Genomic DNA, 16805 nt, shown 5'->3' with positions numbered 1-16805 from the left:
CCACCTTCAGTGCCATGTGGATTACATCTCCATAGAGCTGCTGTGTTTTTCTTTTTTAATTTTAACGAATTAATTATTTATTTAGAGACAAGAGTCTCACTGTGTAGCCCAGGCTGGCTTCGAACTTGCAGCTATCCTCCTGCCTCGGCCTCCTAGGTGCTGAGACTATAGGTGTGCACTACTGTGTCCAGCTTTCTGTACAATTTTATTTTTAAAGCAGTGACAAAGTTTGTTGGAAAAAGTAAAAGTGAAAAGTGAGGGAGAAAGCAGCTCTGCTGAGTGAGCTAACCAAGTGTAAGAGGACAAGGCAAGATAATGGTACCCCCCGGGGGGACTAGCATGAGGAAGCTGCCCTGGCCTTTCCTTTTTTCCTGTGTGTGTGTGTGTGTGTGTGTGTGTGTGTGTGTGTGTGTGTCTGTGTTTGTACCAATGATGGAACTCAGGACCTCATGCCTGCCCAGCAGGTGCTTATGCCACTGAGCCAAACCCCCAGCCTCCTTTTTTTTCCTTTTGAAAGCAGTTTCAAAAGCTGTTATTAGAACTGGCTCTGGTGGCCCATGCCTTAATCCCAGGACTCCAGAAGGCTGAGGCAACAGGATCTCAAATTCAAATCCAGCCTGGGCAATTTAGTGACTTAGTAAAACCTTGTCTCAAAAATAAAAAGATGTGGAGTGTCACTGGGTGTGAAGACCCTGGCTTCCATCCCCTGTGCTGAGTGTTCACACACACAGTTACTGTCTTAACCTGTTCATGCTGGGGCCGGAATTCACATGCCTGATTCCTGGCTTCTGGGCAGCTCTGAGTCCCCCGTGGTATGTGCATGGCTGTCTCCACAGACACATGGGACAGTCCCATTGGGTGGTACAAATCCCCTTGGGGACAGTCATGCTTGTGTCCTGGTGGTTCAAGCCAGCTGGAACCTGTTAAAAAAGAAAATGAAAGGAAGAAGAAATAAACTAACAGATAAGCAAAAAGGGTTACAGTTCCCAAGGCCGAGGCCAAACTGTAGCAATGTCAGGGAGGTGTGGCTTCCAGATAAAGTTACAGAAGAGCCGAGGGGGGAGGCGCTTGTGAGATTTTTCGTTTGCATTTTGAGACAGTCTGATTCAGCTGCTGGGGCTGGCCTCCACCTTGTGACCCTCCTGCCTCAACCCCCCAAGAAGCTGGGCAGCTTGGTGTGTGCTGCTGCACTCGGCTCATAGCAACGTCCTCTGTGGGCAGGAGGAAGCCACCCTCTGGACAAACCATAGATTTAAGGGCTGAACCGCTGCTCAGGGACCGGCTGCTGGGTTGTGGAAGTCTGCTACGCGTGGTGGTGCACACTGTTCTAGCACCCAGGAGGCTGAGGCAGAAAGGTCAGTCACTGCGAGTTCAAGGCCAGCCCAGGTTGCACAGTGAGGCTCTATCTCAAACAAAAGCTTCTACCTGCGGACAGGGTGGCAGGCTGGGGTCTCTTGTTTTGTTTACTGAGCACCCCCTGAGCTGTGAGCTGTCCCTGCCCGCTCCCCATCCTCGTTCTGGGCTGGGCAATAGGTTCCAGAGCAGCCTCGCGTTTTCACCCAGAGCGGGGCTCGGCGCGCCCCCTACCGGACGCGGCTGGGACTGAGGCAGATTCGCTCGGGCAGGACGGGCCAAGGCCGCGCACTACAGCGGGTCTGCCAAGGAGGAGTAGCCAGTCGGTTGCTTTGGCCCCGATGGCCCTGGACAGGAACTGACTCATCAAGTGACTGACATTCCTTGCTGAAGAGCTGGAGCAGAAGTACTTTCCTGGCGGGAAAGCCAGCACGGCATGGGCTCCGTGGCCTTTGGCAGGCGTGGAACACAAGGGAACGCGTCCCTGCAGTCCAAGGCCAGAGCATGGGGCTCGGTACTCGTCCCCGGTGGTTCCTGCCCCATTCCCAGTTCAAACACAATGTAATCCATAAACGTCTCTTGGTAGGGAATTGATCCATAAGCTTAGTTCTAAGCCAGGCATGGTAGAACACCTCTGGAATCCCAGGGCTTGGGAGGCTGAGGCAGGAGTGTCACTGCGCATGAGGCCTGCCTGGACTACAGAGTGAGATAGATGCTGTCTCAGAAAAAAAAAAAAAAAAAATTAGAGTTGTACAAATGCTGACATAGAACAATCTCTAAGATATGAAAGCACTCCTAAAATTCATATGTGCAGGAATTTTCTGCAGAAGACTCAAAAAGGGAGTCTTCGTAATTATGTCCCAGGAGGGAGGGAAATAAAAATAACACTTTATCCCCACCTTATGCCTGCATGTAGCACATCATCTGTCAATCACATCAATTTTTTTCGTTTTTATCGGTACCAGGGATCGAACTCACGACTGCCTGCTTGTAAGGCAGGCACTTATGCCGCTGAGCTAAACCTCCAGCCCAAATCACATCAACTTTTAAGGTGGAAACATTATGAATGCCCTGTGAGCCTTCTGTGGTCTGTGTTTGCCAAAGCTTTATATGCATTAAAATTTCTCTAACGCATTATTCTTTCAAAAAGGTTTTTTTTTTTTTTTTTTTTGGTAGTATTGAGGCTCCAACCTGAGGCCTTCACACTAAGCTAAAACCCAACCCCTCTTTTATTTTTCATTTGGACACAGGGTCTTGCTAAATTGCTACATTTCCCAGACTGGGTTCAAACTGGCACTCCTCCTGCCTCAGCCTCCCAGAGTTGCTGGAGCTAGAGACGAACCACCACACCCAGCGACTTCTCTGACTCTTTGCTGTGCTGGTCACATGCCAGTTCCAGCCGCTGTATGAAAATACAGTATGTGTTTCTTTTGTAAGTTACTCTCCTTGACCTTCAGATGAGAAAACCACCTGTTTTAGAGGAAGCAGCTACTGGGGGAGAGGGGACGGGCTCCCCGCTCCGAGTTGCAGCTCGGCTCTTTCTGGGCCGCAGTACCTCTGGCTCCGTTCTCCGTGCCCACGCAGCAGCGCGCCACTCCCATCGACAGTGAGTGCCAGCCCCGAGTGACCTCTGACTGCACCCATAGCTCACCCCCTGGGACCCAGCGCTGTTTCCCAAGCAGGAAAAAGTGCGCTGTGCTTCTGGGGGAAGGGGGCGGTGCTCTGGGACGCACGACGCCCGCGGGGCTCAGGGCCAGATATGGGGTGGGGGGATTCGCTCGGATCCAGCCCTCGGGCACCCCAGAGCCGCAGGTACCTCTCCCTGGGCCGGTGAAGGGTCGTCTGGGTGCCCGCGGTGCATCACCTGTCTCCCCCCAGTCCCCTTCCCGCCTTGCAGGGAGCCGGCGGGGTCCCCGATTCCCCAGATTGCTAACCCTCTCCAAGGCCCGCGTTGCCTGATTCTGGGGCAAGGGGCACAGGGAAGGTGGCTTTGCTCATCCCGATCCTTCTCTCGGGACGACCCTCCCGAGGGCACCCTCCAGGCACCCGCAGCTTCCTTTCCTGAGCACCACGCGAGTCTACACCTGGCACCGAGGGTGCGAGGGTAGGAACTGGACACCGAGACCGTAGGATCTTGCCACTGGCATCCCCAACACTGGACCTGTCGGGAGCCTGAAGGCCTCGCGGTCCTTATGACTCCGTTCTGGATTTTAGGCCCCAAAGCGCGGGGCAAGCGCAGCGGGCTGGTTGCCGACTCCGCCCGCCCACATTCCTGCGCCTCCGCCCGGCCGGGCTAGCTCCAAGCATCCCAACCATCCGAGGACGGGGCGGCACCCTGACACGCCCCTCCTCATAGAACAGCCAGTGGGCGCTCCGGTACGTCCCTTCGGGCCCGCCTTATGGCGAGACCAGCCAATGGACGCGGCGCTGCGTCCAGAATCCCTGCCTCCTCAGGGCGTGACCAGCCTATGGGCGCGGCCCGGTCTCCGGCCCGGGCAGTGCTGGCTGCTGTCCCGGGGCGCACGGACGTGGCTCGCGTTTCCTGCGCGCCCAGCTCCCCGCGCTCTTGCCCCGCGCCACCTCCGCCTGCTCCGCGTCGCCCGCTGCCCCCAGTTGGCCCCGGGCAGCCATGGAGGACGTCACGCTGCACATCGTGGAACGCCCGTTGGCGGGGTACCCGGACGCGGCCGAGGCCTCCGAGCCCCCCGCCGGGGGCGCCCCGGCCGCCGAGGAGCCGTCCGGGCCCGGCACGGAGGAGCTGATCAAGGCGGACCAGGTGAACGGCGTGCTGGTACTCAGCCTGCTGGACAAGATCATCGGCGCGGTGGACCAGATCCAGCTGACCCAGGCGCAGCTGGAAGAGCGGCAGGCGGAGATGGAAGGCGCGGTGCAGAGCATCCAGGCCGAGCTGGCCAAGCTGGGCCGCGCGCACGCCGCCACGAGCGGCACGGTGGGGAAGCTGCTGGACAAGGTGCGCAAGGTCAGCGTGAACGTCAAGACGGTGCGCGGCAGCCTGGAGCGCCAGGCGGCGCAGATCAAGAAGCTGGAGGCTAACGAGGCCGAGCTGCTGCGGCGTCGCAACTTCAAAGTCATGATCTACCAGGTGAGCGCCCCCGGGGCTCGGGCGCGGGTTCCCGCCGCGGCCACCCTGTAAGTGGACACTGCGGCCGGCCGGGGCCTCGCGAGCCACCCGCCCGATATAGTGGGTGATTCAGGGCTCAGGCATGCAGCGGGCGGGGGCTCGGCCGCCCCGCAGCGCCCCACGCCCCCGCATCTGCCCCCGCGCCGTCGCCCCGCTCTGCGCGCCCTGGGGACAGCGTGGCCTCGAGAGCGGTTGGGGCCGGGGAGGCCGAGCGCTGAAAGCGCGGGGAGGGGTACTGTTGGGGGAGGGCGCCCCCGGTCCAGCAGTGAATCACCCGCATGTTTGCGGGGGTGGTGGCTGGGAACGGTGGGGGGAACTGGCGTGCCTACTTGCTCCCAGTGTTTTTTGTTTTGTGCTGAGGGTTGAACCCAGGGCTTGAACCAAGCTCTACGCACACCCCTGTATTTAGTTATTTATTTATTTTTGGTATCGGGAATTGAACTCACGACTGTGTGCCACACTGTGAACTCTCGCCGCTGTGCCACTGAGCTGCAGCCCCTGCCGACACCCCTTTATTTTGGGACAAGGTCTGGGTAAGTCTCTAAACTCGGCAGGCAAAATTAGAATTTACGTTCCTCCTGCCTCAGCCTTCCATTGTGTCGGGGTTACAAGTGTGCACCATGCCCTTTGTTGCTCCTTTTGCATTTCTCGAGGTTCCTCCTACCGGATACAAATGCAGTTTTGCATCATAACCAGAAAGGCAGCCTCTGTGCCACCCCTCTTTGGGATCACTGGGCCACAGGGCTCCTTTATGCTGTGTTCCTTTTCTTCTCCCTGGGGAAGGAGATGGAAAGAGAAGGAATATTAGATTTCCACACACAGGCTGGGCTGGAACTTGGAGCTCTGTTCAGCCTCCTAGAGCACTGGGATTACAGGCCTGTGCCACGTGGGCTGTCGGCATTGCTGCCTGGGGATTGAAGCCAGGGTCTTTGTGAGCTATATCCCCAGTTCTTTATTTTGAGGCAGGGTCTCTTTCAAGCAAGACTTGAACTTGTGACCTTCCTGACTCAGCCTCCCCAGCAGCGGGGATTGCAGGCTGGTACCACTGCAGGCATCTATCTTAGCTTTTGTTAAGTTTTGCTTCTCCCATTTACAGCACTGTCTGGGGGAAAATGTTTGCCCAAAGCTGTTTTCTTTTCTTTTTTTGTCTTTTTGCTTTTTATCGGTACAGGGGATCAAACTCACGACTGCCTGCTTGCAAGGCAGGTGCTTATGCCGCTGAGCTAAATCCCCAGCCCCCCAAAACTCTTTTCACTTGATGTCTGCATGGTGGCTGGATCACCATGTGGTGCCTGCCGCTGAGCTAAATCCCCAGCCCCTGCTGGGAGGTGTTTTTCAGACCTGCCTGTCCCAGGGGCTTCTGAGGCCCCCCCCCCCCCCCCCCCCGTGGGCTGGCCCTGCCTTCCACCCATAGTTGAGGGATGAGTGACCTCACACTGGGGCAACCTGGGAAAGTTCTAAGTCCCTAGGAGGTAAAGTCTCTGTGCTAGAGAGACACCAACAGATGTGGCAGTGCAAGCTTGTCATCCCAGCACTCAGGAGGCTGAGGCAGGAGGATTGTCAGGAGTTTAAGGCCAGCCTGGGCTACACAGTGAGACCCTGTCTCCAAATTTAAAAAAATAAAAGCCAAAAAGTGGCAATAGTTCCATATAAGGGCATAAGGCTGAGTGGCTGGGGGCAGTGTCCATCCTGGGGTGGCTCTGACTAAGCAGGGCCAGGCAGAGGAGGAAGGGAGTGGGTTCAGTGCCCTCCCACCCACCCCAGGGGAGGTGCCGGTGCTGGGAGCAGTGACAGGCCAGGAAGAGGGCTTTACCCACTTGGGGGCCCCTGTGGAGTGTCCCTGCCCCGAAGTCTGCCCAGCTGTGAGCCCGAGGCTGGACCGAGGCCAGAGTCACCGTGAGCTAGGCAGGCCTTAATAGGGAAGCCAGGCACGGAGCTACGGGAAAGGCCAGGTGGGGACAGAGACAGGGACCCAGGCCTCAGGGGAGGGGACATGGGGAAGGAACACTGGGACCCCACTGCAGATACATGGAAGGTGACACGGCCATCTGCCGCCCTCAGCTCTTCCTGGGGAGCAGAGGGAACCCCTGTGTACCCACGATCAGGGCCAGCGGTGGTGCCAGGCATCCCGGCAGGTGGCTGCAGGCCCTGTTGGGAGTAAATTCCAGTCCCCAACCTTTGGGGAGTGGGCATGAGCCCCTCGGGGTGTGGATCACCAGGGAGCCGGGACCAGCTGAGTCTCCGGAGAGAACTGAGGGATATTTTTAGTTCCTTTAGTTATTTTAGGACCCAAAAGGGGAAAAATAAATGCTTTGTGGGACAGTTGGGGTTTTATGTTTGTCTTCCCAGCACTAGGGAAGGCCTCCACACTGAGCAACATCCCAGCACTTCTTTAGGCTGAGGCAAGGTCTTGCTGAAGAGCTGACTGGCACAAGCTGGGCTTGAACTCACCACCCACCTGCCTCAGCCTCCGGGAGTGCTGGGGCTACAAGCATTCACCCAGTGCTTTCAGAAGTAGCTTTGGTCAGGCAGAGTTGTCGACCAGCACTGAGACCCATTGGCCTGTGCCTGGTTCTTGGCGACAGGACAAGAAGCACTGGAAAGAGTAAGTGGCCGTGGGCACTGAAGAGCCTGCTGGCTTCTCCCCAAATCCCAGCCTAGCCTTTAATACTTTCTTCCCCCCATGCCAGGCGATACTTTCTTCCCCCCATACCAGGCGAATCGTCACCCTATTTTATTCTTTTTGTCTTTTTGTGACAGGGTCTCACTATGCAGTTCAGGCTAGCCTTGGGCTCACTTTGTAGCCCAGGTTGGTCTCGAACTTCCAGCAATCCTCCTGCTTCAGCCTCTCAAGTGCTGGGATGACAGGTGTGCGCCACCACAGCTGGTGCCCCCAGGCCTAATAGCCAGGGAGAGTCTGTCACACCCTCCCTTCAGAGAGCTGTGTGTGCCTTATTTTTCTTGGTCACTGAGTTGGCTTTGGGAAGGCTATTTTTAGGAGTGCTCACAAAACTGCCTGTCCCTTCCTCTTTTCTCTTTAGTAGTAGGGTTGAACCCACCCCCTTTTTTATTTTGTCATTTCTGAGACAGGGCTTTGCTATGTTGCTAAGTCCCCCGAGCTGGATTGAGCATAGTACCTTCCTGCCTCAGCCTCCCAGCAGCAGTGGCATGGAGTGGGCAGAGCAAGGGGCAGACAGTGACGTCCCCCTCCCCATGAGCTGCGTCTTGACCCTGCCTTGGAGCTGACTGACAGTGACTTGCGTTGCTGGCCCCCTCGACTCTGAGCAGACACACCCAGCCAAGCCAGCCACTTCTCTGCTGTGCGGTCCAGGGCTCTGGGCCCCAAGAAGGGATACCACTTGGCCACAGTCCCTGGGGGTCAGGGTCAGGACTGAGCCATGCTGGAGAAAGCTGGCCAGGCCCAGGCTGCCCTGGCTTCCTTCTCTGGCCCAAAGGCTGCTGTGCCTATATGTGTGTGGCTAAAGTGGCCAAAGTGGCCATCTGCTGCTCAACCTCACATGTGCTGATGTTGTTGGCGTGTGTCCCCTGGGTTAGGGACAGTGGGAGGACAGCCTACCAGGAGCAAGGACCATCCCCAGGCACGGACCCTGCATACCTTGGGAGAAGGACATTATTTTTGTTTTGTTTTGGGTTTTTGAGGTAGGATCTGTTACGCAGTTCAGGCTGGCCTTGCACTCACTATGCAGCCCAAGCTGGCCTGGAACTTATGGTGATCCTCCTGCCTCAGCCTTCTGAGTGTCTGGATCACAAGCAAGCACCACCACACTGGGTGAGAGGGCCGTTTTTGGAGCCTGGCTCCCACTCCCTGGCAAGCCTGCCTCCGTCTTTACCTGCAGGGCAGCCAGTCTCTGTTCCAGGCTCGGTGACAGCACAGGACTTACTGATCACTGCTGTTGTCCGGTCTGCTGGTCCCTCTGTCCCCGCTCATGGCTCCTGGCCAGTCAGTGCACAGCCCCCACCAGGGCAAGTTGGAGGCCCCAGGGCCGCCTGCCAGAGAGAAACACAGCCTGGTCCTCTGTGCCATCCCCTGGGTGTGGCTAGGGGACAGAAGATGGGGACATGGCCAAAAGGAAGCAGCCAGGATGTCCCTTTTCCCTGCCACCCCCTGTGCTCATCCGGGGCAACACGGTGCCCACCCTGCCCAGGGGACAGCAGAAGCCACCAACAGACGCATGTGCCCTCTTTCCCCGCGGGGCCACTGTCTGACTCCTGGACCCCAGGAACTCCGGGCCCCAGGTCCCCAGTGGTGGCAGCTCAAGGAATTGCGATGGAGGTCCCAGAGGGTGGGGGGCTTCCAGAGGCTGTTTGTTAGTCCTCCCTTTCCCTGTTCCCAGGGCCCCCTGGATGCAGCACTTTCAGTGTGGCTTCTCACCATCGTGATCCAGTGCCCGCCCTGACCACTCCCTACCCTACAGGCCACAGAGTCCCTTTCTGCCTGCCACCCGCACCCATCCCGGCCCACTAAAACCCCTTTTCCTGTCTTAGCCCCAGAAGCCCAAGGCTTCCTGTGAACCGGCCACGCCCAAGACTGTGCCCTTTGACCTTCTGCCTGCGACCAAGCCAGTGCCCGAGCACCCACCCTACAAGCAGCTGCCCAGGACACTGCCTTATTACCCCGAACTGGGGCCTTGCCCCAGCCCAGGAGAGCCTACAGGCGCTGGGGGTTTTTAGAGTGTGTGCTTGGTTTTGGGGTGTCCGCTTTGCTGTGTTCTCCTGCATGCTAGGTTCCCACAGGGCTGCTTCCAGGCCCTTGGTGCTACTTCATTTTCATTTTTTTGGAAATGGGGATCGAACTCACGATCTCGTGCTTGGCAGGCTGGCACTTGTGCTGCCGAGCTACATCCTGGCACAAGCTTGGTCCTGTTTTAAAAGCAGCTGCCTACTCTTGTGTGATAGTAATGGTTAAAAAAAAAAAAGCAGCTGCCTAGGCCAGAGCCGCCTAGGCTCTAGCCCGCCCATGATCGAGCGCCCTGTGTTCCTGTCCTCTGTCCCCCTGCCTACCACCTGCTCCTTGGAGGGGTGATGGGACACAGGAGGCGCCCACCCAGCCCAGCACGCCTGTCCACCCACTCCCTGCAGCCAAGGGAAACATTTATGCTTGTTTTTTCCAGTTTCTTTGGAAACTGTTTTGCAGAGATCCAAGTGTTTGCCGGATCCTGCCCTGGGCGGGGCCCGGGCCACTGCCAGCTCTGAGGCCAGCTGGGGATCTGGAGCTGGCACTGGCCCAGCCCTGCTGCTTCCCTGAGCAGGACTTCCCACCGTGTTCCCCTCCTCCTTTGGAGGTGCTGGGATTGAACCCAGGGCTATGGTGCTAAGCTGCAGCCCCAGCCTTTATTTGTGTCAGGGCTTTGTCAAGCTGCTGAACTGGCCAGGCAGGGCTTCAATTTGAGACTGTCCTGCTTCAGCCTCTCAGAGCACTGTTTGGAACACCATGTACCACCATGATACATCTCTGACCTCCAGTCCAAGCTTCCCTCGTTGGGAACAGCACCCCCCTGTGGGGAACTAGGAAGGTGGAGCAGGAGGAAGGACCTGCTGCTTCCAGTGTCCTTGTTTTCTCTAGTTTCCAATCTATCAGACAGGTCCGTGACTTGATCCTCTGCCTAGCAGTGTCCACACAGCTCTGGGGCCTCCACACCACCTGTCCAGTGTCTTCCTCAGCAGTGGTTGGGGACAGTACCAGATCAAGACAAGCCCCAGCTCAGCGCATGGCCCTTGTCCCTGTTGTGTGAAGTGCCTGGCTAGGACCAGGTGCAGAGTAGGTGCTCAGTTAAATTATCATTTGGGAGTACTTAGATGTTGAATCTGGGGCCTTCACACTGAGCACTGTCCCTAGCCCTTTTTCTATTTTTTATCTTGGGACAAGTTCTTGCCAAGTCACTAAACTTGCCCAGGCTAGGTTGGAACTTTCGACCCTCCTGCTTCAGCCCCGTATCAATTGTAATCATATGTAGTATGGGTGGAAGAGGCTGGGGTGCAGGGTGCATTTGGCTGGTGGGGGAGCTGTGTGACACCTGTTCAGACCTGGTCATTAAAGGTAACTGGAAACCCAGGCTGCTGGACTGTGGTTTTGTTGAGTAAACAGGAGGGAAACAGAACAAGTCGGGTCTCCCGCCCCGCACTTGTATGCGCATACTCCCAGGGCTCAGGCTCTGTGCCAGGGAGGCTGGGAGCGGGGATAGGAAGGTACGAGGCCCAGAGGCCCCTGTACCCGCCCAGCAACGGCCGCCCCCGGTTGGGCCTAGCTGGATCCTGAGCCGTGAGTCACGGGGACCAGCCTGGGAAGGGGATGGGGAGCCCTTCACAGAAGGCTCCAGGGGAGCCCAGGCTCAGTTGCTGCTCCGGGCGGAAGCCACGTCCCAGAGACCCCATTCTGCAGCCTCATGGCTCTGCCCTAGAAGAACGGGGAAACTCAGCTAGCTTGGCCTTCAGGCCCGCAGGCGAGGCTGAGGGTGCTGGGGGCGGGGCCAGAGACAATGTGGCTTTGTGTGCCAGCGCCGGGAAGGCTTCCTGAGTGTTTCCCACTGACCCCCGCCCCTCGCCCGCCCTCTGGGCCGCCAGCCCAGTGGGAGGCGGTTTTCCCCGTGGGGCCAAGTGGGGAGGCTTTTAGGTGAGGAGGCTGTGGCAATGGGTGAAGAGGAGCAAAGTTTAAATCCCGGAGTCCAGCGTGATACCAAAGTACTGATGGTGTCAGTAGCAGGCAGGCCAGGATAACTAGAGGACACCCAAAGGTGCCCCTGACATCAGATAAAACCTCGGAGAAGCTGGTCTTCTCCACCCCCAAATAGGGCCACGCCGCGCGGAGCCTCAGGGGATAAGAGGCAGAGGGACAGAGCCATTCCTCACACCTTACAGCTGTAGTCGTCCACGGCAGGTGGAGACTACAAGTCCCAGCATGCTTTGTGTCCCGCTCTCGAGGGCTGCTGGGAAGTGTAGTCTTAGATGAGCTGATGGACAACCGTGTGCCCGGCAGAACCAGTGTGGGGTGGGGAGGGCAGGGCCCTTTTGTCCCTGCTAATGATGTTGACAGGGAGGGAAGGAAGTCGGTAGGAGGAGGTGTTCCCAGCTCCCAGTGTAAACCAGGAAACCCAGAGGGATGTGAGTGGGACGAAGAGGAAGGCGATGGGGTGGGGACGGGGTCTGTATGGCAGGTGTGCAGACATCCTGAGGGGGGTGGGGGTGTGTACGTGCGTGCACGCACAGGGATGAATTCACGTGGCCCTATTTTCTCAGAAGACAGAGTTTCTCTTACAATGCCCGGAAATAATGTCTAGAAGCCCCTTAGAAATCCAAGTGTCTTTCCTTCCTTCTTCGGTGCCCAGGCTGGGCTACAACTTTGATTCTCCTGCCTCAGCCTCCAGGCAGGGCGACGTAAACCTGTTTGTTTCCTCTCGTTCTGATCAGGTCTTTGGGCACCCTCTCTGCTCGGGAAGCCTGTTTTTGGGGGGCTGCGGGGGTGTGATCCTGAGGTGCCCAATGTGAACACGAAGACATGATCCTCGGACATCTCAGAGTACCCAGGTGTTGCTGGATCCTCAAGGGAGGGGGCGAAGCAGCAGCTGGCTCTGCAGCCCAGGGTCATGGCAGTTGATTGGGGTCCACCCTGGCCCAGGCCTGGGAGCTGGAGAAAAGGCCACCGCGCTCTTCCACGGGGGTGGGAAGGAGCCCAGGCGGACCTTCTTCCTCCGTTAATGTCCACTTGGGATGTCAGGTTCCGGCTGGGGTCACCGCGGAGGTAAAGGGTGGTGTTCCAGGACAATCTAGTCTGAGCAGCACCTGCTTTCCTACCCTGCGTGGGGGGTCCCGGGGTCGCCCGGTGGGTTCTTATACCCAACCCAGACCCACGCTGCGTCCCCGCTGGTCTTTGACCTGGTTTGGCAGTGTGTGATCTGGGCACCAGGGGGCGCTCCTCCACCGCCGAACTCAGACGGAGTAGGCCGAGCTCACAATCAAAAACCTTGGGGGGGGGGGGTTCGTAGTGCTGGGGTTGGAGGGCACAGACACTTGGGCCAAGCGCAATGGTGCTGCGGACCGGGCTCCTACCCGCCCTTGTACCTCTGCGTGCTGTCCAGCCGGTGTCCGTGCATTCAACGATGTGGTGGCCTACGACTGAGAGGCCGAGGCAGGAAGGTCGCAAGGTCCAGTCCAGTCTGGGCAACTGATGATGATGACTGGGGATGCAGCTTCATGCAGAGGCCTTCGGTTTACTTCCCCAATGCGCAGGTCAGGCTGATTTTGGAGACCTCTGTCTCATCCGCTCTGTCTCTCTTCCCCTAGGATGAGGTGAAGCTCCCGGCCAAGCTGAGCGTGAGCAAGTCGCTCAAGGAGGCAGAGGCGCTGCCCGAGCGCGAGGGTGAGGATGCAGGCGAGGGCGCACGGCCCGAGGATGAGGAGGACGCGGCGGCGCCCGAGCTGTCGTCGGATGAGGCGGTGGAGGTAGAGGAGGTGATTGAGGAGTCGCGCGCCGAGCGCATACGGCGCAGCGGCATGCGGCGCGTGGATGACCTGCGCAAAGCCTTCTCACGCGAGAAGATGGAGCGCACGCGCCTGCGCACCAAGGAGAACCTGGAGAAGACGCGCGTGCGCACGCGCGAGAACCTGGAGAAGACGCGGCACTCGCTGGAGCGGCGCGTGACCACGCTGGGTGCGCGTCTGGTGCCGGCTGAGCGCCGTGAGAAGCTACGGTCCTCTCGGGAGAAGCTGCGCAAGTCCTTCACGCCCGACCATGTGGTGTACGCGCGCTCCAAGACGGCGGTCTACAAGGTGCCGCCCTTCACCTTCCACGTGAAGAAGATCCGCGAGGGCGTGGCCGAGCCGCCCCGCGCCACCGAGATGGTGCCGGTGGGCACCGACGACGAGCCTGAGCCCGAGCGCGGCGAAGCCGGCGACCTGCTGCGCGCCAGCAGTCCCGACGTGCACGCGCTGCTGGAGATCACCGAGGAGTCAGACGCCGTGCTGGTGGACAGGAGCGACAGCGACTGAGCCCACCCGCTAGCCCGCCGCACCCCGCCGCTTGCTCTGTCGCCTCTCTCGCTCTGTCTTTCTCTGCCCGCCCCAGCTCGGCTAAGAGCTTTCCGATCACCTCCTTGGAGGCTGAGGCAGGAGGACAGCTGAGCCTGCTGGGCCACGTAGTAACTTAGGGAGGCCCTGCCTCTGAATACAGGAGGCGGAGGGCAGGCGTGGAGCTCAGTCCAGTCCAGGGAAGGCCCTGGGTTCCGCTTCCCCACGGCTGCGAACAATGAGGGAGAAAAGGAAGACAGGCAGCCCAGTGTGGGCGCATCGTGGTGGAAACGGGAAGGACGCGCTCCTCACCTTGGCCGTCCCCATTGGGGCTTCCATCCCTGGCTTCCTACCTGACCCCGAGCCGGGGGCTGAGGGCCTCTGGGGACTGGGCCGTGGCAGGGGCCGAGGTCTCGAGCTTTGGGAACTCGGGCCGTGGGGCAAGGGACAGGGCCTGTGCACCAGAGGAAGGCAGGAGAAGGAGAAGATGGGATGGAGGAAGACAGAAGTGAGGGACTCAGGACAGGACAGGGGTTCTCAGGACAGCTGGGGAGGACTTGAGAGAAAGGGGTGACCTAGGGGGGAGAAGGACGGTTGGGGAAGCCCAGCCCAGCATGCTAGTCCTAGAGGAGATGAGGGGAGAAGTGCAGGAGCCAGGCTGGGGTTGGGGGCGTTCCCAGGGTCCCGACCTGGACCTTCCCTGCCAAGGCACGGAAAACTGGCATCCCTGCCCCTGGGGTGCCTTTCTGCACCCCACACCCACTTAAGACCCTCTGTCCCAGTCCTCTCCTACCCCTTCCCCACGCTGCGCTTTTTAGGGTCACCGCTGACCACTAGGGGGAGGGAGGGCTCAGGGGACGCGAACCTTTTATACACGAAACTTGGCTTTGTTTCTGTTTTGTTTTTTTCCCTTTTTCTTTCTTGGCTTCCTTCTCTCCCCTGAGTGGCTAGAGCCCTGCGCCTTGGAGGGCAGGGATGTGGGTCCCCTGGTGCTTAGGGGGCTGAAGGGGCCAGTGCTGTGGCACGAGCAGCCGTCCTATTGCTGGGCCTGTGACAGCCTGACCAATAAACTTGCTTTTCTAAAAGGATCTCTGTCCCTTGTGTTCTCAGGAGGAGGCCACCGTGGAGCCAAAGGGGTCTGGGGACCCTCGGGGGAGGCACACTTGGTTATAAACCTCCTGCCTGGGTTGCAAACTAGGTGTGGCACATGCTTGACATCCCAGCGCTATGGAGGCTGAGGCAGGAGGGACACCGAGAGTTCCAGGCCAGCCACTACTACACAGTGCAAGGCCAGCCTGCGCAGTGAGACCCTGCTCAAAAGTCAGAGAGAAGGAGAGACCCTGTCTGAGGTCACAGCTGGGCAGGGCAGTGTGGGACTCTTAAAGGCAGACACCCGGGCTCAGAGGCTGCCTGGGGTTTTGTCCTGTCACCCGGAGAGGTCGGGATGCTCACTCTCCAGATGTATCCCCCCAGCGCTTCCCCCAGGATCCCAGACTTGGAGGAGGGACCAAGGCTGCCTTCACGATGGGTGGGAGGAGGTGCCAAGGACTGCTGCAGGTCCTCTACAGCCACCTGAGGAGGTGTGGCCCCAACAAGCCTCTCCACCCCAGCCTGCTGCCCGCACCCTGACAGTAGAGGCCACTCCTGAGTCATGGCCACTTTGCTGCCCCTGCACCACCTTGGTGGCCATTCTAAGAGTCTTTGGTCCCAAGTCCCCGGGGAGGGTCTGGCTCTCACCTGAAGGAGGCAACACTAATGCTCAGCCTGAGAATTTACGACCTGCAGGAGCCGTGGACTGAGCTGTCCCCATCCTCTGGGACCAAACTGCACCATCCAAGTCACTTTTTCCCCGTGTTGGGGATGGAACCCAGGCCCATGCACACGAGCCCAGCCTCCACCCCTAAGCCTCTGGCCCCAGGGTTTCCTCCAGGGGTTGGGATAGTCAGGTCCCACACCTTGGACCTGGTGTGGAGTTTGCACTCTGATTGTCCTTCAGGCCACAGGGCTGTACAGAAACGCACTGCACCATCCCTGACTTTGGTCACTGAGCTTTGTGAAGAGGGCTGCACACTCCATGGGAGCTGGACCAAGCATTGGGGGCTCCCCTGGGCTTGGAGACCCTGGCCCAGTGCTCCCATGATGCCCCACTGTACTTTTACCAGGGCAACGGCAGAGGTCGGGAACCACTCAGGATGTAATAAAATAGGGGTTACTTGGACCAGTTGTGGGTTTGCACAAATAATTCTTTTTCTTGTTTAGCCGTGCGTGATGACACACGCCTGTTATCCTAGCACTGAAGAGGCTGAGGCAAGAGAATTGCTGTGAGTTTGAGGCCAGTCGTGGCAACAAAGTGAGCTGAAGTCCAGCCTGAACTGCATAGCGGGACACTGTCTCAAAAAGACAAAAAAATCCTTTTTCCCCTTCATTGCTAATGCAAATACTCTAAGGTAGGCTAGGGTAAGCAACGCTGTCAACCTTGTTAGACATATTTTTTTGGGGGGGGGTATGGTATTGAACTCAAGGCCTTTGTATTGAACTAAACCCCCAGCCCTATTTTATTTATTTACTTATTTATTTATTTTTGACTTTCTGAGATAGGGTCTCTCTATGCAGTTCAGGCTGGCCTTTAGCTCACTATGTAGCCTTTGCTGGTCTCAAACTCACATCGATCCTCCTGCCTCAGCCTCCCAAGCGCTGGGATTACAGGTGTGAGCCACCATGCCTGGCTTCCCAGCCCTATTTTAAAATTTTGAAGCCTAGCATTTGGGAGGCTGAGGCAGGAGGATCACTTCAAGTTCAAAGCCAGCCTGGGATAGGCAGCAAGACTCTGCCTCAATTTTTTTTTGTGTTGTGCCAGGGATCAAACTCATGACCTTGCACTTGGCAAGCAGGTGCTTATGCTGCTGAGCTAAAGCCCCAGCCCCCACAAATTTTTTTTAAATAGATAAAATTTTGAGACAAGATTTTGCTAAATTGTTCTGACTGACCTCAAACTCAAGATCCTCCTGCCTCAGCTTCAGGAGTAGTAGGATTCCCAGCATGCACTACCAAACCCAGCTGAGTTTCAACTTACAATACAACGGCACCTCAGTGCACAAAGTCAGTTCATCCCATGATTCTAGAAAAGATGGCCATGATCATCATGTTCCTGCAGGAGCAATGGGAGTGGTCTCTCTTTTTTTTTTTTTTTTTTTGGTACTTGGGAATCAAACTCACGACCTCGTGCTTGGCAGGCAGGTGCTTAAGCCACTGAGCTAAATCCCTGGCCTTTGCTGTAGTCATTTTCATC

General features: G+C 57.8%; 1 protein-coding gene across 1 annotated transcript; it reads left to right on the top strand.

The window, feature by feature from the left end:
- Positions 1-3842: 3842 nt before the first annotated feature.
- Cavin1 (caveolae associated protein 1) lies at positions 3843-14604 on the top strand. Its single transcript, XM_003466986.5, has 2 exons — positions 3843-4456; positions 12794-14604. Exons 1-2 carry the CDS (start codon positions 3983-3985, stop codon positions 13496-13498), a joined length of 1179 nt encoding a protein of 392 aa, XP_003467034.1. The 5' UTR covers positions 3843-3982; the 3' UTR covers positions 13499-14604.
- Positions 14605-16805: the final 2201 nt, after the last annotated feature.

This window comes from Cavia porcellus, unplaced genomic scaffold (genome assembly GCF_034190915.1).
Source record: "Cavia porcellus strain 051 isolate PalLab524CR breed Dunkin Hartley unplaced genomic scaffold, mCavPor4.1 scaffold_6, whole genome shotgun sequence".
Classification (NCBI taxonomy): Eukaryota; Metazoa; Chordata; class Mammalia; order Rodentia; family Caviidae; genus Cavia; species Cavia porcellus.
The sequence above is the reverse complement of the archived record's forward strand: the minus strand, read 5'-3'. Positions and strand labels throughout refer to the sequence as shown.

Excerpts from the sequence above, each read along its gene's own strand:
- Cavin1 (XM_003466986.5), top strand. The coding sequence starts at position 3,983 with ATGGAGGACGTCACGCTGCACATCGTGGAACGCCCGTTGGCGGGGTAC. Across the intron at positions 4,457-12,793 it reads TCAAAGTCATGATCTACCAG|GATGAGGTGAAGCTCCCGGC; the intron begins GTGAGCGCCCCC and ends CTCTTCCCCTAG.